The sequence below is a fragment of the Hesperophylax consimilis genome, chromosome 19 (genome assembly GCF_061612785.1).
Source record: "Hesperophylax consimilis isolate HC1 chromosome 19, BYU_Hcon_1.0, whole genome shotgun sequence".
Classification (NCBI taxonomy): Eukaryota; Metazoa; Arthropoda; class Insecta; order Trichoptera; family Limnephilidae; genus Hesperophylax; species Hesperophylax consimilis.
This window is the reverse complement of record NC_142854.1, coordinates 6,247,866-6,275,749: the sequence shown is the minus strand read 5'-3', so window position 1 is coordinate 6,275,749 and position 27,884 is coordinate 6,247,866. Positions and strand designations below refer to the sequence as shown.

Below are 27,884 nucleotides of genomic sequence, written 5' to 3'. Positions count from 1 at the left end.
ATATGCAGAAGTCAAAAGAGCCGCACAAGACAGGGAAGAATGGAAGAGGAGATTAGTTAAAATTGCTGCAAACCAATCCCAGGATTGAAACCAGAGAGAGAGAAGTGGTGAACAAAGACGCACATATTTATTTATTTATTCATGTTCTCTATAAAACGGTAATGAACCAATATCAATATATAGAAGATCACAAATTTGAAGTACATATAAGTATAAAAGTTCATGGGGGCAGTTTTGCTATTTTGTAACATACGTCAAAAGATAGCGCTGAACTGTCTGTAAGTGACGTTGAAAACGTCGATGGTCAATGCGAAATCATTGAGCAGTTGAGTCACTCTTTTGATGATGCATCCTGATAGATAGAAGTCCACGCTATAATATAGTTGTAATATTGGTAGACAAGCGAACTCACCGTTACAACAGGGCAAAACACAACAATCTTGACCAACAATACAGAAATACCTTTAGAGATTCATAGCACAGAGAGAAGTATATATATTAACAGAACGTTGACAATGACACTTCACTTGAATGGTTTAGTCGGCCGATGTTCCCGGCGGTTATAATCTTCTCTCATGCTGCGGATTTTGGACGGATGGCTCAGGAACCATTTCCACAAATTATAGATAATGCCATTCTTTTCAGTCAGCTCCTGCAAATAAATGCGTATTAAATATCAGGGGTTTTCACTCAACGTGTTGCCCAAACGTTTTTAAAGTCTGGACCACCATTTAAAATCAAAAAAATCAGAAAACCAGAACAAAGCAAATAGACAAGCTAAATACATACATTTACCCAAGTGTTATTACACATTACTACATTTGGACAAAGAACCTCAGAAAATGTTGCTGTAAAAGCTATATGCAGAACAAACTCCCTCCTACTATCAAACAAATTAAATCAATTATATAATAACTACAGTAAGTCTGGCAAATCTAGGCTTAATGAATTAACACAAAAGAACTGACTAGTATTTTAAAAACATTGTCATGGATGTTACTGAAAATAAATATGATTTAAGATTTTCACGGCCAAAAGTATTTTTGTTATTTGTTTTTGGGGTGTTATGCCGTGTTGCGCTAACTCCTTCTTTAGTCAACGTTTCGGACAAATAACACATCTGCCCTGATGATGGACACTGCAATGCTGTCCGAAAAGTTGGCTAAAGAAGGAGTTAGAGCAACACGGCATAACACCCCAAAAACAAATAACAAAAATTACTGAAAATACCTTACCTAAATGTTGAAGTTGAACTGTAGAACCATCTATACAAAACCTACTTCACTTCAGTGTACTGAGGAGGACTAAGAAAATATTTCCTATCTATATCTTACATTAAATATCATCTTGTTACAAATTTGTGACTTGGGTGTAATATTCAATGAAAACTTGACATTCAATGCACACATTAACTATATAACTAATAAGGCTTTAAAGATGTTTGGCTTCCTTTGCAGAATTTTAACTGGTTTTATGTCCTTAGATTGTATGTGAACCCTCTATTTTTCATTAGTCAGAAATCAAGTGGAATATAATTCACCTATTTGGTCCCCTTTATATAAAGTTCACTCTAACAACATAGAAAGAGTTCTGCACAAATTTCTTAGGTATGTAAATTTTAAGCTCAAAATTTCAATTGAATACATTAATTATGTCAGTTTAATGAATCAATTACATCCAATAAAATTGTCCGACAGGAGAATTATGTCAGTCTTTGTTGTGTTACACAGAGTCATTGACAACTTAATTGACAGTCCTGCCACCGTTGCCACTATTGAATTCCATATGCTGACTAGAAACACAAGACAAAATGTAAAATTCTTCTGCAATTACATGTTTTACTAATATTGTTTCGTATTCAGTTTATCAATTTACTGTTATATAATGCTTATATAATTTTGGATAGCTCACTAGGTATATTCTGTTCTAAAAACCAAGTAAAAGCCCGGCTGGGCGTAAAACCAAATGGAGATCAGATCTGAATAGCCAGGTAATTCCTCACATTCATCTCCCCACCTCCTTCACCCCTCTTCCTCACAGCACACCCTAATTATTTGGGATATATATATATATACTATCTACCGGCTATATATAGTTCACAATACGTTTACAAGTACGTTCACAGTAAAACCAAATGGAGATCAGATCTGAATAGCCAGGTAATTCCTCACATTCATCTCGCCACCTCCTTCACCCCTCTTCCTCACAGCACACCCTAATTATTTGGGATATATATAGTTCACAATACGTTTACAAGTAGTTTACTATAGCTAGACTACAAGCAAAAGAAGGTGCCGAGATGTAAGTCTCTTGCCGTGCGCAGAAAGGGCATGATTTATTAGTAGTTCGCTAGCATTCGTTGGTGGCTTGTCTAACCGCACCTTCCTTCATATTTAGGATATATATATACTATCTACCGGCTATATATAGTTCACAATACGTTTACAAGTAGTTTACTATAGCTAGACTACAAGCAAAAGAAGGTGCCGAGATGTAAGTCTCTTGCCGTGCGCAGAAAGGGCATGATTTATTAGTAGTTCGCTAGCATTCGTTGGTGGCTTGTCTAACCGCACCTTCCTTCATATTTAGGATATATATATACTATCTACCGGCTATATATAGTTCACAATACGTTTACAAGTAGTTTACTATAGCTAGACTACAAGCAAAAGAAGGTGCCGAGATGTAAGTCTCTTGCCGTGCGCAGAAAGGGCATGATTTATTAGTAGTTCGCTAGCATTCGTTGGTGGCTTGTCTAACCGCACCTTCCTTCATATTTAGGATATATATATACTATCTACCGGCTATATATAGTTCACAATACGTTTACAAGTAGTTTACTATAGCTAGACTACAAGCAAAAGAAGGTGCCGAGATGTAAGTCTCTTGCCGTGCGCAGAAAGGGCATGATTTATTAGTAGTTCGCTAGCATTCGTTGGTGGCTTGTCTAACCGCACCTTCCTTCATATTTAGGATATATATATACTATCTACCGGCTATATATAGTTCACAATACGTTTACAAGTAGTTTACTATAGCTAGACTACAAGCAAAAGAAGGTGCCGAGATGTAAGTCTCTTGCCGTGCGCAGAAAGGGCATGATTTATTAGTAGTTCGCTAGCATTCGTTGGTGGCTTGTCTAACCGCACCTTCCTTCATATTTAGGATATATATATACTATCTACCGGCTATATATAGTTCACAATACGTTTACAAGTAGTTTACTATAGCTAGACTACAAGCAAAAGAAGGTGCCGAGATGTAAGTCTCTTGCCGTGCGCAGAAAGGGCATGATTTATTAGTAGTTCGCTAGCATTCGTTGGTGGCTTGTCTAACCGCACCTTCCTTCATATTTAGGATATATATATACTATCTACCGGCTATATATAGTTCACAATACGTTTACAAGTAGTTTACTATAGCTAGACTACAAGCAAAAGAAGGTGCCGAGATGTAAGTCTCTTGCCGTGCGCAGAAAGGGCATGATTTATTAGTAGTTCGCTAGCATTCGTTGGTGGCTTGTCTAACCGCACCTTCCTTCATATTTAGGATATATATATACTATCTACCGGCTATATATAGTTCACAATACGTTTACAAGTAGTTTACTATAGCTAGACTACAAGCAAAAGAAGGTGCCGAGATGTAAGTCTCTTGCCGTGCGCAGAAAGGGCATGATTTATTAGTAGTTCGCTAGCATTCGTTGGTGGCTTGTCTAACCGCACCTTCCTTCATATTTAGGATATATATATACTATCTACCGGCTATATATAGTTCACAATACGTTTACAAGTAGTTTACTATAGCTAGACTACAAGCAAAAGAAGGTGCCGAGATGTAAGTCTCTTGCCGTGCGCAGAAAGGGCATGATTTATTAGTAGTTCGCTAGCATTCGTTGGTGGCTTGTCTAACCGCACCTTCCTTCATATTTAGGATATATATATACTATCTACCGGCTATATATAGTTCACAATACGTTTACAAGTAGTTTACTATAGCTAGACTACAAGCAAAAGAAGGTGCCGAGATGTAAGTCTCTTGCCGTGCGCAGAAAGGGCATGATTTATTAGTAGTTCGCTAGCATTCGTTGGTGGCTTGTCTAACCGCACCTTCCTTCATATTTAGGATATATATATACTATCTACCGGCTATATATAGTTCACAATACGTTTACAAGTAGTTTACTATAGCTAGACTACAAGCAAAAGAAGGTGCCGAGATGTAAGTCTCTTGCCGTGCGCAGAAAGGGCATGATTTATTAGTAGTTCGCTAGCATTCGTTGGTGGCTTGTCTAACCGCACCTTCCTTCATATTTAGGATATATATATACTATCTACCGGCTATATATAGTTCACAATACGTTTACAAGTAGTTTACTATAGCTAGACTACAAGCAAAAGAAGGTGCCGAGATGTAAGTCTCTTGCCGTGCGCAGAAAGGGCATGATTTATTAGTAGTTCGCTAGCATTCGTTGGTGGCTTGTCTAACCGCACCTTCCTTCATATTTAGGATATATATATACTATCTACCGGCTATATATAGTTCACAATACGTTTACAAGTAGTTTACTATAGCTAGACTACAAGCAAAAGAAGGTGCCGAGATGTAAGTCTCTTGCCGTGCGCAGAAAGGGCATGATTTATTAGTAGTTCGCTAGCATTCGTTGGTGGCTTGTCTAACCGCACCTTCCTTCATATTTAGGATATATATATACTATCTACCGGCTATATATAGTTCACAATACGTTTACAAGTAGTTTACTATAGCTAGACTACAAGCAAAAGAAGGTGCCGAGATGTAAGTCTCTTGCCGTGCGCAGAAAGGGCATGATTTATTAGTAGTTCGCTAGCATTCGTTGGTGGCTTGTCTAACCGCACCTTCCTTCATATTTAGGATATATATATACTATCTACCGGCTATATATAGTTCACAATACGTTTACAAGTAGTTTACTATAGCTAGACTACAAGCAAAAGAAGGTGCCGAGATGTAAGTCTCTTGCCGTGCGCAGAAAGGGCATGATTTATTAGTAGTTCGCTAGCATTCGTTGGTGGCTTGTCAAACCACACCTTCCTTCATATTTGGTCAAACTATAATTTTTAATTTAATTCAATAAATTACTGTAAAGTTGAACCTTAAAATCCATATAAGCCTTTGTGATAGTCTTGAATTTGTCCTCCCTCGCGGCATAGCTTCTTTTGATCTCATACAAAGCCTTATCCAAGGCCGCATTGCGGATGCTGGGCTGATCTGTGGGGCCGTCCCATATCAACTCTTTCATTGGCAACGCTATCAATTTACTGGAAAACAATTTAACATGCTTTTTATTAAGGTGGAAATTTACCATTCGGCTTCTCTGAAATGATACAGGCTGATTTTTTAAATGGAAACACGAATATGGTTCAAAGGTAAAAGGTTACATTGAAAAATCACTGTGTTTGCTTCTTTCTGATTGGATTAACGCATGTAATCTGCGGAACTAAGTCAAAAACTTTATGACTTCAAAAAAATGGTGTATTTTTTCTTTGATATATTTCGAAAATACATAGTTTTTTTTGTGATGTTCTTGTTCTACCAATATTTCAATGGAAGATGCTATGAGGAGCTAGCGTCATCGATCCCTTCAGCAACGGCGCACAGGCGGGTGATACATTAAATATCCACCCAACATTTGTACACAGGTGACATTTGCCACCTAAGAATAAGAATGGGCCAGCTTCTGTGTTTTCTCCTTCTTCTCTTCAAGACCTAAGTTCACTCCTTCCTTCCCTTAAAAAGACCCTCCACATGGTATCCCCAAAGATGACTTGTTTGAATGAACTTGTTGACTTGATCAATTCGTTTTTCTTAGAAGTGGAGTTAATGTAAAAAAAAAAAGTTTTTATGTGGGATGCTGTTTTGAAAAGTGGGAAAAATTGTAGTTTTTCCACGGAATTACATAAAAGGGATTGAAAAAACATAACTTATTAACTAGGTTAAATTGTTATTTTTCCCGGTCCCTTCAAAAACTTTATAAGAGAGATTCAAGGTATGTCGATACAGATCAACATCCACATAGATTGTCACAGAGCAATCAAGTACTTATAGAAACAAAAATATTTTTTTACCTTTCTATTGTAGATACTAAAATATCATAGATTTTTTCATAGAATACAGAGTTTTCCAAGTCCTTTATTTCAATATGCAATCGCTCTATGGTCTCGCACAATTCTGAGACGGGCAGTTGTTCATTTATTTGGAAAAACCCATACAAAGTCTTCATTAGGAAACTCATGTCGCTAATAGAATGTGGAATCATCTAAAACAAACGGAACAAAATATATTAGATTCATATGCGTCAGTTCAGCATTGGTTTAGTTAAGCCAGCCTTCAATTCAATATATTAGATTCATATGCGTCAGTTCAGCATTGGTTTAGTTAAGCCAGCCTTCAATTCAATATATTAGATTCATATGCGTCAGTTCAGCATTGGTTTAGTTAAGCCAGCCTTCAATTCAATATATTAGATTCATATGCGTCAGTTCAGCATTGGTTTAGTTAAGCCAGCCTTCAATTGAATATATTAGATTTGTATGCGTCAGTTCAGCATTGGTTTAATTAAGCTAGCCTTCAATTCAATATATTAGATTTGTATGCGTCAGTTCAGCATTGGTTTAGTTAAGCCAGCCTTCAGTACACCTCTCAATAATAATAATAATAAGAATTTATTCCAGAATGTATGCGGGGGTAGTGCAATGCAATACATTCCATATTTTGAAATAATATGTATAATTAGAGTAAGAAAAGTAATAATACATAGGCGATTCCGATAGGCACAAAAAAAGCAGAATATAAGTGAAAAAAGATAAGCACCAAAATGAGTGTAAGCAGCCGTTTATGGAGGATATTTAGACATCTCCCGTATATCGATATATCATTATCTCTATGATTACAATACACACCTCTCTTGTCTTTTTGGCAGCCATCTCGGCCTGCAGACAGGTCATGGTATCCTTGGAGAAGTTGAGCAGGTTTTCCACAGCCAGCTGATCCCTCCGGAGGCACATTAGCGCCACGCTGCTCCCGTTGACCGCCTCCTGGGACAAGGAGACCACCGAACAGAACTTATCGTAGATGTATCTGAAATAATCAAAAACACTGTAGCCACTCTTCACCAAAGACAAAAACACCTAACGACTTACGGAAAACATTCCAGTCGCTGTTATTAAAAAATAATGGCGTTCGCGACCCTTGACTTGGACGGGTCACATCTCTTCATCTTGCTTGCTTACCCGTGTATTGTTTATTCAATATCTTAAAAATAATGGCGTTCGCGACCCTTGACTTGGACGGGTCACATCTCTTCATCTTGCTTGCTTACCCGTGTATTGTTAATTCAATATCTTGATCTTAAGTGTTAAATTGTTTGAATGAACTCTTCTGGCTAATTTGTTCGCTTTTAGGAACAACTCACATGGTCTGTCATGGTGAGAAATATGAACTAAACGGTGTTAGAGAGAGAAAACACCACACTTTATATTCAAACTTAACTACAGAATAATTTAAAGGTGCACTTTTATGAAACCAAAAGTTCCAAACGCAATTTGAAAAAAAATTATAAAACTTTGTGAATTTTTTATGAATTATTTATGATGACAAAAAATTTGCAAAACAAGGTTTTATGCAAAGCACAAAGGATAACAAATTATTATAAGCAATAATTAGTTGCCTGAAATATCAATACAAATTGAAAATATCTCCCGAGTAAAAATAAATGCCACCAACTGGAATTGAACCCGCACCTTCTGATGTCCGGTCAGGTGCTCTGGACCACTGAGCCACGTCGGCTTATTTCCAACACACCAAATAATTCAATATGTACTAGTACTTCAATCAACAATTACTGCTGATTTTATATATTTTTTCACCTGTAAAGACCAACTTTATTTTTGTAAGAAAGGCTTTGTTAGTGATAAAGTTACCACTAGATGTGAAATTTATTATTTTGGCGGCATTTATTTATACTCGGGAGATATTTTCAATTCGTATTGATATTTCAGGCCACTAATTGTTGCTTATAATAATTCGTTATTTTTAGATGCCGTTCCTGAATTATCGTTAAATGAGAGGTGTAATATAACGACATGTGTATTTTTTATTATTAATTCAGTTAGAGTGATTTATAACAAAGAAATAGATACAATTTTTATTATTCTAGGATAATTTTTAGACAGATAAATTTGATAAATTATTGAACTATAAACAAGGGTTCATAGTTGAACTATAAAGAGTCGCTCTAGGGGCGGCCGGCTGCTTTTTTAAGCGCTCCGAGTTTATTTTGAAAATCTTGGGAAGTTCTCAATTTTTACGGTGTAGATAAAGTGTAAAATAACCGCAATAATTTTTAAGTTAGATGTATAAAAATAAAATAATTTTTAGTGTCGCTGATTCGAGATTAATTCAAGTTTTAATACAAAATTTCAAATATTTTAAGTTCAAATCTGCCACATTGTTCTAGAAGTGCATAATAACGCTGCAGCATCGGTAATCGGTCAAAGGAATTGGCCACATGTGCAGTGTGAAAGACAAGCGAGCAACCGTGTCAAGTGATTTATAATGGGTATTCTTTGAACTATGGTGACAGTAAACAATGTCCGATACGACAGGGCGACACTACTACATCTCAAAAGTGAAAGTGTTTTTTTGGACCCTAAATTAGCTGCAAAAATATCATTATATGACCTTGGACGCGATAATAATACTACTCGTAAAATTAGATTTCGTGGTTGCCGTGCTGGACGCTATCAGAAAAAACATACACTGTGCATCAGAAAGAAACAATATGACACAATACTTTGTGATGCAGCACAGGCCTGAAAACACTCCTGCTGTAAGTGATCGGGCTACACACCTGTGATAGTGTGTTGAACCCTTCAGTGACTGCAAAAGCAACCATATACAATCCAGTCCGTGATCCGAATGTGAAATTTAGATACAGGGGGTGTCGCGGTGGACAAAAAACAAAATATTTATGCAGGGAGGAACAATACGTTCCAAAAATTATTAATAATAACAATAGTAATGAAAATAATAATAAGTCTCCGTCAGTACACGATGTTCAAGTAGTCGAACTGATCGACAAACAGAATTACCTACCGTCTAAAGCCCTCCGCGATTCTGATAAATTCCACAACAACTTAAATGAAATTAGATTAGAACGACATGCCAACTATAGGAGCAGACAGCTTGCAATTGGTTCCTGGAATGCTCGATCCCTTAACAACAAACTAGAGGTGGTGGACGATATTTTCATAGACCAAAAACTCCATATCCTTACTGTCACAGAAACTTGGCACGAGAACAGTGATTCGTACTAAATTAAGAGACTCCGAGCTTTAGGGTATGTGGTTCTTGAAGAAGCCCGACCTAGTGGAGACCTACCATCAAACAATATCTCACAAGTGAATCACGGGGGTGTCGCGATAATAGCCCGACCAGGATTACGGCTAAACAAAGTAGCTCTCGGTACATTTAACACGTTTGAGTATATTGGATGCAGGGTTTCTTCTTCAGGAACGTCGTTCATGTTGTGCACCCTTTATAGGGCCGGATCGAAACCAATCTCTGTCGATTTTTATAATGAGTTTTCACAGTTTTTGGAAGTTTCAGTCGGACTCTCCGACACACTAATTATTACAGGCAACATTAATATTCATCTCCAGCGCGTGACATCACCAAACACTGTTAAATTCTTAGATCTATTAGCCAGCTTTGGATGCCACCAATGGGTCGATATCCCAACTCATGATGCTGGTGGTACATTAGATGTACTAATTTCAAAGAACAGTGATCTACCGCTTTCAGCAGATATTCGTGATATAGGACTGTCAGACCATCGGCTTGTTTGCACTGATATTGATTTTAACCCGCCTAAAGTACCATATACAACAATTGTATCAAGGGAATGGCGTAAATTTAGCTTTAGTGATTTTCTGGAAGAGTTACAGACCTCTCTCTTATGTACACCCAATGTTTGGGAAACAAAGACCCCTACCGAACTTGTCAAGACATATAATAAAACACTTTCATGTCTGTTAAATAAATATGCCCCGACATCATCAAAAACACGGAAAGTTCGAAAGTCTGACGGCTGGTTTGATGATGAATGTCGAAACCAGAAGAGACTTATGCGGAAATTAGAGAGGACCTATAGGAAAAACTCTTCTGTAACTACAAGAGACGAGTGGATCCTTGCTCAAAAACAGTATACGAGTAAAATAAATTCCAAAATAACAGAGTATTGGAGAGAAAAGATTAACTCTGAGCGAACCAACCCGCGACGACTCTGGAACTCAATAAAGACTGATTTCTGAAGTCACTGTTCCAACGAAAATAGATATTACCCAGGAAGCCTTCTCAATTTTTTTTCGGGAAAAAATTGAATCCATTCGTGCTACCGCATCTCACGCCCCTCCGCCAATATTCACTTTGAATTCTAAAGAAATTTTGTCTTCCTTCAAACCCACAACGCTGGAAGAAGTAATAAAAATTATTTCAAGCTCACTTAATAAACAGTGCAGTCTTGATCCTATACCGACATGGTTATTAAAACAATGCTCTACTGTTTTAGCTCCATTCCTAGTTCACGTTTTTAATAAATCGTTGAGCACGGGTGACTTTCCTGAACCACTCAAGTCAGCTGTAGTTACACCAATACTGAAAAAATCACAGCTAGACGCCGATAACTTAGGTAATTATCGACCCGTTTCAAACTTACCATTTATTTCAAAAATCCTGGAGAAAATTGCTACCGCACAAATAACCAGTCACTTGAATTCAAATAAATTATTCGCAAAACGTCAATCTGCGTACAGAAAGTTCCACTCAACTGAAACCGGACTACTTCGTATGCTATCAGACATAACTCTTGCCGTAGAGTCAGGTAAGTTATCACTTATCTCACTCCTAGACATGAGTGCAGCGTTTGACACGATTGATCATGAATTCCTCATTAGGAGATTAGAGGAAACATTTGGTTTGAATTCCGACATAAAAAATTGGCTGGTATCCTATTTATCCAATCGCTTACAAGCCGTGAGGGTTGGAAATAAATTGTCCAACTTCGCAACACTTTCTTCAGGGGTACCCCAGGGATCCGTTTTGGGTCCACTTCTCTTCATCCTTTTTACAAATGATGTCGCCAAAATTACCGAGTCATTTGATCTCTTGTCTCACTGCTACGCTGACGATCAGCAAGTTTATTTTTTCTGCGCTCCAAATGAAATCAATAGTCTCAAGATCCGTATAACTGAATGTCTAGAAGCAATAACTCGTTGGATGTCTTCAAACAAGCTGAAGCTCAATCCATCTAAGACTGAGTTTCTCTAGGCAGCCACAAACGTCAACATTTCATAGACAATTCACCTATTACTATTTCTGGCAGCGTTATCATAACAAAAACAACAGTCAAACTTCTCGGTGTCAATTTAGATTCAGACTTTTCGTTTAAAAGTCAAATAAATAGGACTGTAAGCACCGGTTTTTTTCACCTAAGACAACTCGAGTCTGTCCGAAGAAACCTTCCTACAGACGTAACAAAACTACTTATCAACTCTTACGTAGTCTCACGTCTCGATTACTGCAACGGCATTTATGCCAGCCTTCCAAAATATCAAATTGACAAGCTTCAGTGTTTAATGCAGCAGCGCGGCTCATAACCGGGGTTTCAAAATATTCGCACATTTCAGAACACCTTCGTAACCTTCACTGGCTCAAGTGCCCTGAAAGAATCCAGTACAAACTGTGCTGGATGGTGTTTAAATCCATCAATGAAATGGCCCCACCCTACATCTCTGAACTATGCGTCCCGGAAAACACTGGTCTGAGGCAGTCAACTCTTAGATCAGCTACATCATCAGCTGTAGGCAGACTGATAGAAATTATGCGCAAGCCAAATACTAAGTTTGGTGATCGCGCTTTCGGAGTATCTGGGCCGAAGGCTTGGAATAAACTCCCTCCAGAGCTAAGATCCATAACAAGTCCAACAGAATTCAGGTCTAAACTAAAAACTTACCTTTTTAAGCTGTCGTACCCTTAAATTAAATATACCATTCCTAAGAGAAAGTCCAGTTATATTCAATTTTTCAATTATGTCCTAAATCCTGTATCTAAATTTCGCTAATAAACAATTATATAATGTTAATCTCAAGTGACCTACCAGGTAAGTATTGTACTGTATATTATCTCCATAAATAGTTAAGTAATAACATAGATCACTGTAGAGATGTATTATAAGTTTGTACAGCGCCCTTGAGGTGATTTTGCACAAAAACGGCGCTATACAAGTCATCCAATTATTATTATTATTTAAATACATGTTCGCAAATTCCCTGTAATAATTTTTGCTAATAATAAAATGAATTTCACGCATTTGTAAATTTAATGTTTATTTTTTATAAAACCTACAATGCATTAAAAAAAAACTTGTAACACAAATTAGATTTTAATTAAAAAATTTAAGTAATTTTTTTGGAATATGTGTTTTTGTATAAAACAATAACCAGTCTTTTTCAGAAAATGTCATTCCCGGTTGCCAATAAAGGCAAAGAATGAAATGCAGAATATGTCATTCCCAGTCGCTACTGAAGGCGAGGAATGAAATATAGAATACTTGGTCGTGTATATCACCTAGCACCGAGCAGCCCAGCGACAGACTCCAGAACTTATATATTCGGATCCATGCACTCCAGGCCAATTTGGCGACCTGGACTAATTCCGCCAAGATCCTTGTAGCGACATGTACTATTGAACGGTGTAAGCTTTTTGAGCAAATAAAGTGGCAACTGTATTTCTGTCAGTATTTATATTTAATTAATATCATTCCTAGCTGAAGTTGGTTATACATTAGATAAACATGAAATGATCCACTCACTTGACTTTCTCATATCGGAGCTGCACCTCACTGAGCAGGACCTGTTCACTTTGCTTGTCCACAAACTGCTGAATCATGAGGGGAAGCTTCTGTTGCTGGTAGGTGTCAACGTCCACCTCCAGGATTTTCACCATGCCGGCTATCTTGGCTTTTTCAAATCTGGAAAACAATTTATTTATTTATGTTACACCTCACAAGAGTCTGCAGTCTGCTGTGTAAAGACGGGAACTATATTACCAACCGGTTTGGGCAGCGTTAACCCGCCTGGGTTAAGATAGGGGCTGTAGGAAGGGATTACGTGAAAGAGGAAACACATTGGAGCCGACTTTCACAAAAGTGAGTTGGAAAAACAACCCATTCTCGTGAAGCCATCATCAACTGTGTTCCGCTGAGTTTTGCGTAAGTATGCACTGGTGCAAAGGGGATCAATGCTGCTAGCGCCTTACAGTAGGCTCCATTACCTCTAGAACAAACTCAGTAGGCCTACATTGCATCAGATATGGCAGTCGGTCTGTTAACAACGGATTGTCAATCAGACGGAACGCAGAATCAGGTATTTTGTGGCTCCAGTCCAGAGGTGGTTCCTAAATTCAAATGTTGGTTATGCATGAGATTTGTACATAGTTAGCAGCTTGCGCTATTGAAATATCTGTTAGCTTTACATACGATGCCAAATTTCTTTAAAACTCGGGCTTCTATGAAGCCTCGATACTTGAGCCGGTCTTAAATACTTAACAGCATTACAATGGAGTTCTTATTTGTTATTAATTATCCAATTACTGTTAAACTTAATGTGAAATCAGATATGCTTGGTACGCATTTGGCATGTCCTCCAGCTGCGCAGCAATGACCTGGACCAATTCTTGGAGCCAACTTCTATTCAAATAACGGAAGAATAACAAAAGCATTCCCACTTGATGTCTTGATATCTTCCAAAGACTTTAGAAAGAGTTTAACAATGAATTACATACCCTGGATCATAAAAGGAGTCAACATCGTACTCTTCAATAAATTTTAATTGTTCAAGGACTGCATCCCCTTCAGCTTTTGTCTTGATGTAGAAACAAAGGCCGTCCTTTAGTCTGAAAAATAAAAACATTCATTCTAACCAGTAATAAAATGTACCCATCAGTTTTCCAAGCTAATAAGGAACTTATAAAGCCAATAAAAACATAAAAACATTCATATAGATCAGTCATTCACAAAGTGTTCTGTATCAACCCCGGGGAATGACTTCCATCTGCAGTAGGTCATTGCATGAGATGTAAATGTGGGTCCATGAGAGTGGAACTTGCGCATTTGATACCAGTAGCAGCTTGCGCCCACACGCTCAATAGCAACATATATATATTCATATAGATCAGTCATTCCCAAAGTGGTCTGTATCAACCCCCGGGGAATGACTTCCATCTGCAGGAAGTCATTGCATGAGATGTAAATGTGGGTCAATGAGAGTGGAACTTGCGCATTTGATAGCAGTAGCAGCTTGCGCCCACACGCTCAATAGCAACATATACATATTCATATAGATCAGTCATTCCCAAAGTGTTCTGTATCAACCCCCGGGGAATGACTTCCATCTGCAGGAAGTCATTGCATGAGATGTAAATGTGGGTCAATGAGAGTGGAACTTGCGCATTTGATAGCAGTAGCAGCTTGCGCCCACACGCTCAATAGCAACATATACATATTCATATAGATCAGTCATTCCCAAAGTGTTCTGTATCAACCCCCGGGGAATGACTTCCATCTGCAGGAAGTCATTGCATGAGATGTAAATGTGGGTCCATGAGAGTGGAACTTGCGCATTTGATACCAGTAGCAGCTTGCGCCCACACGCTCAATAGCAACATATATATATTCATATAGATCAGTCATTCCCAAAGTGGTCTGTATCAACCCCCGGGGAATGACTTCCATCTGCAGGAAGTCATTGCATGAGATGTAAATGTGGGTCAATGAGAGTGGAACTTGCGCATTTGATAGCAGTAGCAGCTTGCGCCCACACGCTCAATAGCAACATATACATATTCATATAGATCAGTCATTCCCAAAGTGTTCTGTATCAACCCCCGGGGAATGACTTCCATCTGCAGGAAGTCATTGCATGAGATGTAAATGTGGGTCAATGAGAGTGGAACTTGCGCATTTGATAGCAGTAGCAGCTTGCGCCCACACGCTCAATAGCAACATATACATATTCATATAGATCAGTCATTCCCAAAGTGTTCTGTATCAACCCCCGGGGAATGACTTCCATCTGCAGGAAGTCATTGCATGAGATGTAAATGTGGGTCAATGAGAGTGGAACTTGCGCATTTGATAGCAGTAGCAACTTGCGCCCACGCGCTCAATAGCAACATATCTCCTTCCATTTATTTGGATTTTATTTCAAAGCGGAAATACTCTTTGACCTTCTGCAGAACAGGCCTGAGGCCAAAGGAGTTAAGAATAATTAACTATAATCTACTATTTTAGAAATATCATTCAATACCATCTGTGCTAGAAAATCCGTGCCGCCGTGTGGTCACTTTAACAAGTCGTGGTGAAGACTACAGCTAAAGTTTACAGGCACATATAATCTATAGCACTCCAAGAGGAATGGGCTAGTAAGACTATGCACTATGTATATTAAAACTGTTCCATGCGTCCAAACATAAATATACTTCAGGATTTTTTCTGCATTTGTTCCAGCATATTTATATATTTAGTTTAGGGCAGAGTCCGTATGCCACCAGCATACTCCAGCTTGCTGCCTAAATTTAATGCCATTAAACACGGCTATAATTGTATCTGGGTCATCTAACTGTTTATCCAGCTCTTTGTAAAAATTCTATCTTTTAGTTGAATTTTAGGCTGGAGTAATAATACACATCCCACACACTGGGGATGAAAAGAACTTGCAATCAGTGAAATGCCTTCCACAATATATTCGGCTGTATGTAAAGTCAGATATCAGCAAACTTTGGCAACAGGGTTTAGAATTTCAACCAAATTTAAAAAATATATATTTAATCACCATATAAATACATATTACAGTTAAAAAAATTGTGTCTAACACTTTTAACCCCGTTTTGGTTATTAAATTTTAAAAAGATTTTAAACTTGTTTAAGGTTTCAGCACGACCTAGCTTTCTTCTGGGCGCGTAATTCACTTTTTATATTCAAAATGAGTTAAAGCTAATTGTTAGTTTTGCAAAATGCTTTAAATTTTAAATTATGTTCATAGACATTACAACATGTTTGAGGTAGTGTATATTATTCAGGCTTTTTGACATTCTTCAACTCGTGATTCCGAATGATATGTTCAAAATGAGTTAAAACTAATTGTTAGTTTTGCAAAATGCTTTAAATTTTAAATTGTGTTCATAGACATTACAACATGTTAGAGGTAGTGTATATTATTCAGGCTTTTTGACATTCTTCAACTCGTGATTCCTGACAATATTTAGAGTAATAAATGTTCATTTTTGTCTCAGGTGACATGTTTTGATGATTTTTTTTTCAATATATTTTTCTACAAAACCAAACAAAAATGTTTCTTCTACATTCCTTCACTGGTCACTCAGCCGAATATTTTTTCGTCCAACCCCTTACCCCGATCCTAACTGTCCAATATCTACTGAATATTTAAGTTTTATTTTAAATATTCAGTAGATGTTTCTTCTACATTCCTTCACTGGTCACTCAGCCAAGTAACCGCCCAACACCTTACCCCGATCCTAACTGTCCAATATCTACTGAATATTTAAGTTTTATTTTAAATATTCAGTAGATGTTTCTTCTACATTCCTTCACTGGTCACTCAGCCAAGTAACCGCCCAACACCTTACCCCGATCCTAACTGTCCAATATCTACTGAATATTTAAGTTTTATTTTAAATATTCAGTAGATGTTTCTTCTACATTCCTTCACTGGTCACTCAGCCAAGTAACCGCCCAACACCTTACCCCGATCCTAACTGTCCAATATCTACTGAATATTTAAGTTTTATTTTAAATATTCAGTAGATGTTTCTTCTACATTCCTTCACTGGTCACTCAGCCAAGTAACCGCCCAACACCTTACCCCGATCCTAACTGTCCAATATCTACTGAATATTTAAGTTTTATTTTAAATATTCAGTAGATGTTTCTTCTACATTCCTTCACTGGTCACTCAGCCAAGTAACCGCCCAACACCTTACCCCGATCCTAACTGTCCAATATCTACTGAATATTGAAGTTTTTTCATAAGAAGCAATTACTTTGTGATTAGACATTATATTTTTTAAAATAAAACAAACACTTTGTATTTAACCACGAATATTTATTATTTTACACATCGACCGGTTTCGCTTAAACCGAGCTTCATCAGGATATAATAATAACTGATTTATTGGTTTAAGTGAAACCGGTCGATGTGTAAAATAATAAATATTCGTGGTTAAATACAAAATGTTTGTTTTATTTTAAAGAATATTTAAGTGTTATTTTGAAAAAAAAAACACAAAATTGTCACCATACACCAAAATATCATTTACATTTTTTAATTCCAAATAATGTCAGAAATTACTAGTTAAAGTAAGTAAAGTAAATTCACTTTTTTTACATGTAGAAAATATAATTAATTTGTGTATTTTGTTACAAGGAAAGAAATAAGAAAGTAATTTATGCTTGTGTGATACCAAAAGTTTAAAGAAATGGATTCTGTTGTGTTAAGTATCTAGATCTTAAAGTCTAATATAACTCACTTCTCGCAGCTGCCCTTGAGCTTCACCTCGGCCAGCTTGGCGTCCCGAGCCCCCTCGCTGCCCAGACACTCCAGCTGGCGGGAGACACTGTACCGCAGATACGTGACTAACTGCTCCGTCTTGGCCAGGTACAGTATCTAGATATTAGAGTCTAATATAACTCACTTCTCGCAGCTGCCCTTGAGCTTCACCTCGGCCAGCTTGGCGTCCCGAGCCCCCTCGCTGCCCAGACACTCCAGCTGGCGGGAGACACTGTACCGCAGATACGTGACTAACTGCTCCGTCTTGGCCAGGTACAGTATCTAGATATTAGAGTCTAATATAACTCACTTCTCGCAGCTGCCCTTGAGCTTCACCTCGGCCAGCTTGGCGTCCCGAGCCCCCTCGCTGCCCAGACACTCCAGCTGGCGGGAGACACTGTACCGCAGATACGTGACTAACTGCTCCGTCTTGGCCAGGTACAGTATCTAGATATTAGAGTCTAATATAACTCACTTCTCGCAGCTGCCCTTGAGCTTCACCTCGGCCAGCTTGGCGTCCCGAGCCCCCTCGCTGCCCAGACACTCCAGCTGGCGGGAGACACTGTACCACAGATACGTGACTAACTGCTCCGTCTTGGCCAGATACAGTATCTAGATATTAGAGTCTAATATAACTCACTTCTCGCAGCTGCCCTTGAGCTTCACCTCGGCCAGCTTGGCGTCCCGAGCCCCCTCGCTGCCCAGACACTCCAGCTGGCGGGAGACACTGTACCGCAGATACGTGACTAACTGCTCCGTCTTGGCCAGGTACAGTATCTAGATATTAGAGTCTAATATAACTCACTTCTCGCAGCTGCCCTTGAGCTTCACCTCGGCCAGCTTGGCGTCCCGAGCCCCCTCGCTGCCCAGACACTCCAGCTGGCGGGAGACACTGTACCGCAGATACGTGACTAACTGCTCCGTCTTGGCCAGGTACAGTATCTAGATATTAGAGTCTAATATAACTCACTTCTCGCAGCTGCCCTTGAGCTTCACCTCGGCCAGCTTGGCGTCCCGAGCCCCCTCGCTGCCCAGACACTCCAGCTGGCGGGAGACACTGTACCACAGATACGTGACTAACTGCTCCGTCTTGGCCAGGTACAGTATCTAGATATTAGAGTCTAATATAACTCACTTCTCGCAGCTGCCCTTGAGCTTCACCTCGGCCAGCTTGGCGTCCCGAGCCCCCTCGCTGCCCAGACACTCCAGCTGGCGGGAGACACTGTACCGCAGATACGTGACTAACTGCTCCGTCTTGGCCAGGTACAGTATCTAGATATTAGAGTCTAATATAACTCACTTCTCGCAGCTGCCCTTGAGCTTCACCTCGGCCAGCTTGGCGTCCCGAGCCCCCTCGCTGCCCAGACACTCCAGCTGGCGGGAGACACTGTACCGCAGATACGTGACTAACTGCTCCGTCTTGGCCAGGTACTCTTCCAGCGGGAATTGCGAAAAGAAGATCTTCTCTTCCGACTAAAAAGAAATCTAATTATTAAAAAGTATTATTTCATTGTGCCCGTAGAGCCAGTGGAACCAGCCCGTAGAACCAGTGGAACCAGCCCGTAGAAGGGCGTTGCAACAGTTTGAATGGCCATCGAGACCATCTCCAAAAGGATCTTTCTTTTGAGCGTACAAACCCATTACTTTGGATTTGTTCCTGAAGTCTTGGAAAAATCCAAAACTTACGAAGGCAATTGCAATCCACAAACATCCCATTAACATTAAGAGAAAGCTACAAGCCAAAAATGTGTATATTCTTGGGATACCTTATATTGTAGGCAATAGGCATTAAAATCGCTTGTCAAACGGAGTCTACAAACGTTCGATTTCAAGCACAAAACTGGTTTATATTTATTTTGTAAATAATTTTATAAGAAAGCAAAATAGTTAATCAAGTGAAACTGTCACAGATAACCTTAGCTATAATACTGTGTTTTTGAAAAGTTGTTTCCTTTACGCGTTCATACATTTCTATTGAAAAAACATTTTTTTTATCAATCTTTTTATTAATCTTTATAACGAATTGGTGTACATTATGAATACCAAAAAATATGCTTTAGAGAAATTGAAGGTTTTCCTATCGCTTCGCTTGAGTAGAATACAAATAAAAAAATAAATTACTCAATAAAAATAGTAGTTTACATTTATATATTTATTGAGTAATTTATTTTTTTATTTGTATTCTACTCCAGCGAAACGATAGGAAAACCTTTAATTTGTCTAAAGCATATTTTTTGGTATTCATAATGTACACCAATTGGTTATAAAGATTAATCAATATAGTGATTTAGCATTAAGCTTCGCCTTAAGAGAGATGACGGTAAGGTTGACCTATTTCTGAACACTGCACTGGTATCACTAGTATGGCGTTTGAGGCCGTCTTATGTCTCCGGCCTCGAGTACCAGCCCACATCAGATTCAAATCCCGACGTGAAGTAGCCTAGCCGACATGCATCCCAAAGTGAGGCATACACCAATACTGTTTACATAATAAATACACTTGTTCCTACCTACTGTTAACCACAAATGTAGCTCCTTAACAGCTGCGTAAAATTCCAAAAAGGCTCTAAAATATTATAATGATTTACGTACAATAGAAAATTAAATGCATAAAATCAATGGAAACTAATCTATATGTAGTGTTATGATTTGCCCATATCCTCCATTAATCAAGCATCCCTACGACTATAAATCATAGAGGACACACTACCACACAGCAATATAGTGTAAAACATGCCTTGGTTATGTGCAATCCGAAGATCACCTTATCTGGTGATTGATGATAAACAGCAATATGCCCATAAAAGGAATGATTAACTACGTACGAGGGGGAAATAGGAGGGGAAACACACAGAGCGGCAGACGGGGACTTGAGTTGGAAGAACTCGGCAGAGAGCGGAGAGCTGTGTGGGTTATCCACCACACATAGCGTCGAATGCAGATTTACTTATTTAAGGGTTGAACCAAGCAATAGACACGAGAGAATAAACCCAAACGTCCCACATCGGTTCACAGTACTAAGCCATTTTAAATATATGGTACGTCTAACAAATGTAATGAAACAGAGCCAGTAACTTCCAGCACACAATTGTTCCATGTAATAGTTTTAAGAAAATCTTGTAATAATATTCATAACTTTGTTGCCAAATAAATGGTATATGAGTATAACTTCATGAAGTGTTTTCATTTTAATGGTTCCTTGAGAGATGGCCTGAACTAGCGATCCCTGAGATAGTAATAAATATGGCTAGCGTGTTATACATTAAATACTCTTCATAACAGTGCTTGGAGACCATAACAATATAAAAGAATCTTAATATATTGTTAATTTTTCAGAATTTTTTTGTGACAGTAGATTTCACAGCAAAATTTCCCTACTCCACTTACTTACAAATTTGCCCAAATCATTGAAATAACACTTCGTTTCAAATTAATTTGTAAAAGAAACATCTATTTAAGTCGATGGAAAAACATGCACGGAATAGGTAAACATGAGAAATTTTGAAATTTCATCGCCCCGATGTAAATAGTTGTTCTTTGAAGTAATTAAGTTGAAACAAAGTGTTTTAAATAATGAATGCATATTAAGAAGTGGAGTTGAGAAATTTGACTGATTTCACGTAATTACATGTTTGGAAGCGGCGCATATCTTGAGGACCTCCTCAAGGAGAGTGTGGTACTGCAACTTCTCCCCGCGGGCCTTGACCACTAGCTCCTCACAGTCAGCGGTCAGCCGGGCCAGCGAGGCGCTCGCGATGGACAACTCCTCGTTCAGCTCAAACTGCTCGCGGGAGAGGTCACGGCTGATGGAACTGCAAATACAATTATAATATCAGTAACAGCTTGGCCATATCTTGAGGACCTCCTCAAGGAGGGTGTGGTACTGCAACTTCTCCCCGCGGGCCTTGACCACTAGCTCCTCACAGTCAGCGGTCAGCCGGGCCAGCGAGGCGCTCGCGATGGACAACTCCTCGTTCAGCTCAAACTGCTCGCTGGAGAGGTCACGGCTGATGGAACTGCAAATACAATTATAATATCTTGAAGATCTCCTCAAGCAAGGCTCTTCCCCACTTCTCTTCTACTACCAGCTCCTCGCATTAGGTCGGCTTGTTCATTTTTAAGGTTTATTTAAAGTATAATATCTACTGTTTTAGAAATTCAATTCAATTGCACCATCTTAATTTGGTAGGCGGGAATGGGTACCGCCGCCCTGGGAACCATTTATTGGATGAACAACACCTCTGCCACAGGTCACCCCAGCAGGTGACTTAGCAGGGGTGCCCGGGTTCATGGGTTAAGGTTTGCCCGGGTCTTGGTGGCGGGTGCGTCGGCCCACCTTCTGCGTGGCGGGCCGGTTGGGAGATGCTGGTTGAGGGAGACCCTTTACAACCGGTTACCGCTGTCCGGGCCGCTCGATAGTACAGGGGCCCGACCCTCAGGCTCACGACTAAGGGTGGGCTGCCCCATCAGCGAGTGAAAAAACCCCGCCACTGCTGTTGTGCCGGTTCGTGACCGGAGGGGACCCAGCAGCAGCGTTTGGGGCGCATTGGATGCCCTCTCCAGCCGGACTCTCCCAGCCTATCGCCTAGCACCGCAGTGGGTGGGCTGGAACCAAACGCCCATCACTCCTGGACAGCCTGAACCCCAGATTCCTACCCACCCCTCATACCTCTCCTTTCCAGACCTTCCTTTCACTTCATACCCTTACAAAAAAAAAAAAAAAAACTAAAATCATGAATATACAAAATAAATCTAACATCAATACAGCGGCGAGTAGCAGGCGTCCCCGGTGCGGGCCAAAACTGTTGGTAAATTTTGCCAACATTCGCGGCCTGCACTCCAACTTAAACTATGTTCATCACCATCTTTTGTCCCAACGTCCCAACCTTTTTTTCCTATCCGAAACTCAGATAGCCGAGCCGCCAGACTCCTCCTATCTGGACTGCCCGGGCTTTACCCTCACAAGCAAGTTCCGACTCAAAGGAGGAGTCTGCCTCTACAGTCGAGCTGACGTCAACTGTGTACGACTATTGAGTCTGGAAAACTCCAGATTCGACGTAATGTGGGTGCGCGTCAATCTTGCCAGTACGGCAAGATTCTACGCATGTTTATACCGCTCACCGAACCATAGCGAATCAGACACTTCCGAACTCTTCAAACATTTGAGCGATACTATTGATGATCTCTTGCCCCGCTACCCTTCGGCCGAGTTTATTGTTCTGGGGGACTTGAATGTTCATAACGAACCATGGTTGAAGTTTTCAGGCCCAACGGACTCGGCTGGCCGACAGGCGGAATCCTTTGCCATTTGCTACGGATTATAGCAACTGGTTCAGGAGCCTACAAGGGTTCCCGATGTCCAGACTCAATGCTCCAATCTGTTAGACCTATTCTTAACTACTGTGCCACACGATTATAAGATTGACGTCACAGCGCCTCTGGGATCATCCGACCACTGCTTAGTGACGACATCAATCCCCGTTAGCCTCAGACCAACCAATGAGAGGCTGAGGAGAAAAGTGTGGCACTATAGGTCAGCAGATTGGTTCGGTATGCGGGCCCATTTCAACGCTTTTCCGTGGTCAGCTGTTTGTTTTCGGACTTCGGACCCTTCAAGATGTGACCAGGAGATTGGTGAAGTCATCAAATCGGCGATGGATGGCTTCATATAATCGACTACTAAAGAAACTGGTGTGGGCTCAAAGCCGTGGTTCAGTCGACAATGCTCCGAAGCAGTTCGACGAAAAAACGCGGCTTACCGAGCCTACAACACATCTCGAACGCCCGAAAGCAGATCAGCATACAACAAATCGGCAAAAGAATGCAAGAGAATCATTAATAGGTCAAAATTCGAACACGACCTGCAGATCAGCAAAAAGCTGGCTGCCTGCCCGCATGGCAGCAGAGCATTCTGGTCGCTTGCGGGCTCAATAGGTCGAAATTTTTGCAAACCCAGTTTGCCACCTCTTACCAGACCTGACGGCTCACTAGCAAACACCGCCACCGAAAAGGCAAACCTATTAGGGAAAATGTTTGCGGAAAACTCGACCCTCGACGACGGAGGTGCTGTTCCGCCGTCGGTTCCTCACTGCGGCTTCTATATGAAAAAGCTGAGGATCCGGCATCGGGATGTACTCCACGTCATACGGGGGCTCGATGTTAACAAAGCTAGTGGACCTGATGGAATACCTGCCCTGGTATTGCAGAGGTGTGCTGCGGAAATAGTTCCAGTTTTGACAAAGCTCTTCAAAATGTCCCTGAAGTGTGGCACTGTGCCCTCTGGTTGGAAAAAAGCGGTCATTCACCCTATTCCCAAGAAAGGTGACCGCTCCAACCCGGCCAACTACCGCCCCATAGCGATCACATCAGTTCTGTCCAAAGTGATGGAACGTGTGATCAACGACAAACTGCTCACATACCTCGAGAAGAACAAAATTATCAACGACCGTCAATACGGATTCCGGCGGAACCGCTCGTGCGGTGATCTTCTCGCGTATGTGACGCATGTTTGGGGGCGGTGCCTGGAACGTCACGGTGAGACCCAAACGGTCGCACTAGACATATCCAAGGCCTTTGACCGGGTCTGGCACCGAGGACTTGTCAACAAATTGCCATCTTACGGACTTTCCGCATCCCTGTGTCCGTGGATTGCTGACTTTTTAAGGGATAGGTCGATTCAGGCGGTTGCTGACGGTTTCACCTCTTCCTCGCACTCCATAAATGCTGGCGTCCCACAGGGATCGGTTCTGTCTCCGACTTTGTTTTTGTTGCACATCAATGACCTTTTGACATGTGCACCGATTCATTGTTACGCGGATGACAGTACAGTTCATGATAGCTTTTTGTTTGACAAGCCCTCAAAGGGCACACAAACTCCAACGGCTCGGAGGGCTTTGAAGCAGAGAATGGACGGTTATCTCGGGAGTATTTCCTCCTGGGGTAAAAATAATCTCGTCGAATTTAATGTTTCAAAGACCCAATCCTGTCTGATTACGTCTAAAAGGGATCCAAATGATAATCTAGTCTCCTTCAACGGAAGCAATCTTCCGAACAGGCCTTCCATTGATATGCTTGGTATAACTATAAGTGACCACCTCAGGTACGGGGGCTCTATCGAAGCCAGAGTAAAGTTGGCCTCTCAGAAGCTGGGCGTACTGTACAGGGCCCGCAGATACTTTAATAATACACAACTGCTGACCCTGTACAAATCGCAAGTGCGCCCTACTGTCGATTTCGGCAGCCATCTCTGGTCCGGAGCCCCTAAATACCTGAAAAAACCCTTGACTCTGTGCAAAAACGGGCGGTCCGTTTGATAGATTCCCCAATCTTAACAAACGGACTGCAATCTTTAGAGCACAGGCGTCAGGTAGGTATGCTGTCCTTGTTCTATCGGTATTACAATGGAAGATGCTCTGAGGAACTAGCGTCATTGATCCCTTCGGCACCGGTGCGTAGTCGGGATACACGCCAAACGCGCGCCCAACATTTGTACACGGTTGACATTTGTCACATGAGAACGGGTCGCTTCTACGATTCGTTCTTAAGTTCAACAGCTCGACTGTGGAACGAACTGCCGGCCTCTGTGTTTCCTCCCTCCTACAACATGGGACTCTTCAAGACCCATGTTCACTCCTTCCTCTCCACAAAAAGACCCTCCACACAGCATCCCCAAAGATGACATAGACCCTGAGGGAAATTATTTTCTTCAGGGCCTCCTGTGTGGAGTTAATATAAAAAAATAAAAAATAAAAAAAAATTCGTCTTGTCAGGCTTTGCTCTACTAGAACATTTGTTCGGCCGTGTGGTATCTTGAACAAGTCGTGACAGTGACTATGGCCCAAGATTGCAAACAAGTATAAGAAAGAGGAACGAGCTCTCATTGGAGTTATATTAAAACTAAGAATTGAAAGATTTGCATAACGTCTGGTTTCCAGGCGAAATCCATTTGTTACTTCAAGTAAGTCCATTTTATGATGCATGAACCTCGGATAAGTTCCATGCGTCCGCACATAATAATTTTTCCAGCATATTTATACATTTAGTTTGGGGCAGAGTAGCATTAGCATTTAGAGATTAAATCACCCCAAGATTACTTCATTTGTGATCTGTAGCCTTTTTGAAAAAACCAATAAAACTCACCTACTAGTTTCTATAAGCTTGCATTTTTCACTCAGCTGAGATTCCATCAGGTTAGTCCATTCCTGAAGATTGTCCACTTTATGCTTAGCATCGGATATCCCGTAAAATTCACTCGGCAGCGGTATACCTTCATACTTCTTGGATATATTTGCCAGTTCAATTTCTAATTCGGCCTGCTCCAAAACTTTGCCAGATTCCTCAAGTTCCAAAAATCTAAAATTTAATTAATTTAATAATTTTTGGTACGATAATCAGAAAACCTTTTCAGGAAACCGAGGGCGTACATAAGGGGTGGGAAGGGGTTTTAGGGGTTCAATCTGTGCCTAAAACTGCAGCGGTAAGGTAAATAATTACCAGTAGACAGAGCCGGCCCCGAGCCAAACGGCGCTTGCAGTGACTAAAATTTTGTCAAAACCTAGGTAGGTGATTACTGTAATCGATAATATTCAGATAATTTGTATTTTTGTATAGCGCCTTTTTTATGAAAAATAATCTCAAAGGTGATGTATTAGGACTGTTGGGTGTTTGGTATTATCAGCGCCTTGGCAATTAGGCACCCGGAGCGATCAGCTCCAATTGCTACCGCATCGGGCCGGCCCTGCCGGCAAGTATATCGGGGCTAATATATTATTTACTTGCCTGTCTCAATATAGGATATCCCTAATGAGACCGGCACAGTAAACAAAGAACCTAACACATTTGGAATATATGTTTTGGGGAGGCGAGTTTGGTACCGCCGCCCCGGGAACCATTGTGGTGATTTAGCAGGGGTGCTGGATCGGGAGAGGTTGGTTTAGTGAGACCCTTTGACCTCTCCATCTGGTCTCTCTTGGCCCATCGCCTTGTGCCACAGAGGGAGAGATAGATCATACAACCGTCACCCCTGTACACATGAATCCCTAGATTCCTACCCATCCCTCGTATCTTTACCTTCCCAGAACTTTATATCCTTGCTTTTCTTCGAGACCGAAGAGTCCCTCCACACAACATCCCCAAAGATGACATAGGCCTTGAGGGAAATTATTTGATAAGCTTGTTGAATTGCACTGTACACTTAATACGAAAAAAAATATAAACAGCACCAGATTTCAACTTAATATAAATACTACAAGAAAGGACTGTGTCGTAGGAGATGGTAAAAGATGCAATAAAGTTTGAAGGTTAGGAATACGGATAAATTATTAAAATATTCCAACTAACACTCATTTGTGCACGTTTACTTGAACCCTCTACTTCAATGGGTGTCTCAAATCAAGTGTTGTTTTTTTAAATAGCCTTTACATGCAGCGGAATTCGTAAAACTATTAAAACTATTTCCATCAGGGCCTCCTGCGTGGGGATAATGTAAAAAAGTGATAAATAAAAAAAATGACGTAGAAACTCACCTGACTTTGTCTTCAACTGTCAGACAATTGTTCGAGTTAACATTTTTGTAAAACCAATTTAAGATTTCATTGTCTTCTTCTAGTAACCAGCCGAAAGACACGCCTCCCGTGTCAATATTTAGATTTTTTAAATGCACTAAAAACGTTTCTTCGTCGACTCCCATTGTGGAAATAGTAGGGGAGCTAGCCAAATAGCTTCCACGCACTAATCGCGAGCAAATGTTAAAAAATACGTATATTATTTTAACGATTGTGTCGTGTCTGCGTGCAAGCGCAAAATACCAAATGAACTTAAAATATCAGCAAGTTAGTTTAGTCCATAAATAAATGTTTAGTCAGCAGTAAACAACATTATTTAACGTCAATTTGACGGACGGCCGGTATTGGCCGGTATTTTGAATTTTCGGTGCTATCAGTGTTGCCAGTACAAAAAGGCTGCCAGTAACAATGTGGTGATAAGCAGGTACCACTGCAAAAGCGGTGAACGCAACCTCCATAAAACAAAAGAGCTATGGCAGAGCGTCACTCGGTGCACAGAACGACAGTTTAGACTATAAGCTATTTCGTGAATTAAACTCGGGAATTTGTTACAGTGTTTTGATGGCGAGGGCGACATCATACAATGGCTCATCAAATTGAGCTTATTTTTTAATTAAAGGAAATAAAAGATGTGTCGTCGATCATACCGATGTTTATG

General features: G+C 40.3%; 2 protein-coding genes across 3 annotated transcripts; both read right to left on the bottom strand.

Moving 5' to 3' along the window:
* Positions 1–120: 120 nt before the first annotated feature.
* LOC149414713 (uncharacterized) lies at positions 121–17,794 on the bottom strand. 2 transcript variants are annotated; one of them, XM_089643301.1, is made up of 7 exons: positions 17,644–17,794; positions 13,882–13,992; positions 12,911–13,069; positions 6,942–7,119; positions 6,108–6,298; positions 5,135–5,300; positions 121–652 (listed from the first exon to the last, which is right to left on the bottom strand). In XM_089643301.1, the coding sequence occupies exons 3-7, from the start codon at positions 13,042–13,044 to the stop codon at positions 524–526; spliced, it is 798 nt and encodes a 265-aa protein (XP_089499427.1). In that variant the 5' UTR covers positions 13,045–13,069; positions 13,882–13,992; positions 17,644–17,794; the 3' UTR covers positions 121–523. The 2 variants fall into 2 exon arrangements, with proteins under 2 accessions (XP_089499427.1, XP_089499428.1); XM_089643302.1 differs by lacking the exon at positions 13,882–13,992.
* LOC149414712 (uncharacterized) lies at positions 17,640–27,576 on the bottom strand. The gene is made up of 12 exons (XM_089643378.1): positions 27,188–27,576; positions 25,803–26,015; positions 21,292–21,475; positions 18,964–19,136; positions 18,799–18,885; positions 18,634–18,720; positions 18,469–18,555; positions 18,304–18,390; positions 18,139–18,225; positions 17,974–18,060; positions 17,809–17,895; positions 17,640–17,730 (listed from the first exon to the last, which is right to left on the bottom strand). The coding sequence occupies exons 1-12, from the start codon at positions 27,349–27,351 to the stop codon at positions 17,640–17,642; spliced, it is 1,434 nt and encodes a 477-aa protein (XP_089499504.1). The 5' UTR covers positions 27,352–27,576.
* Between the last annotated feature and the right edge of the window lie 308 nt (positions 27,577–27,884).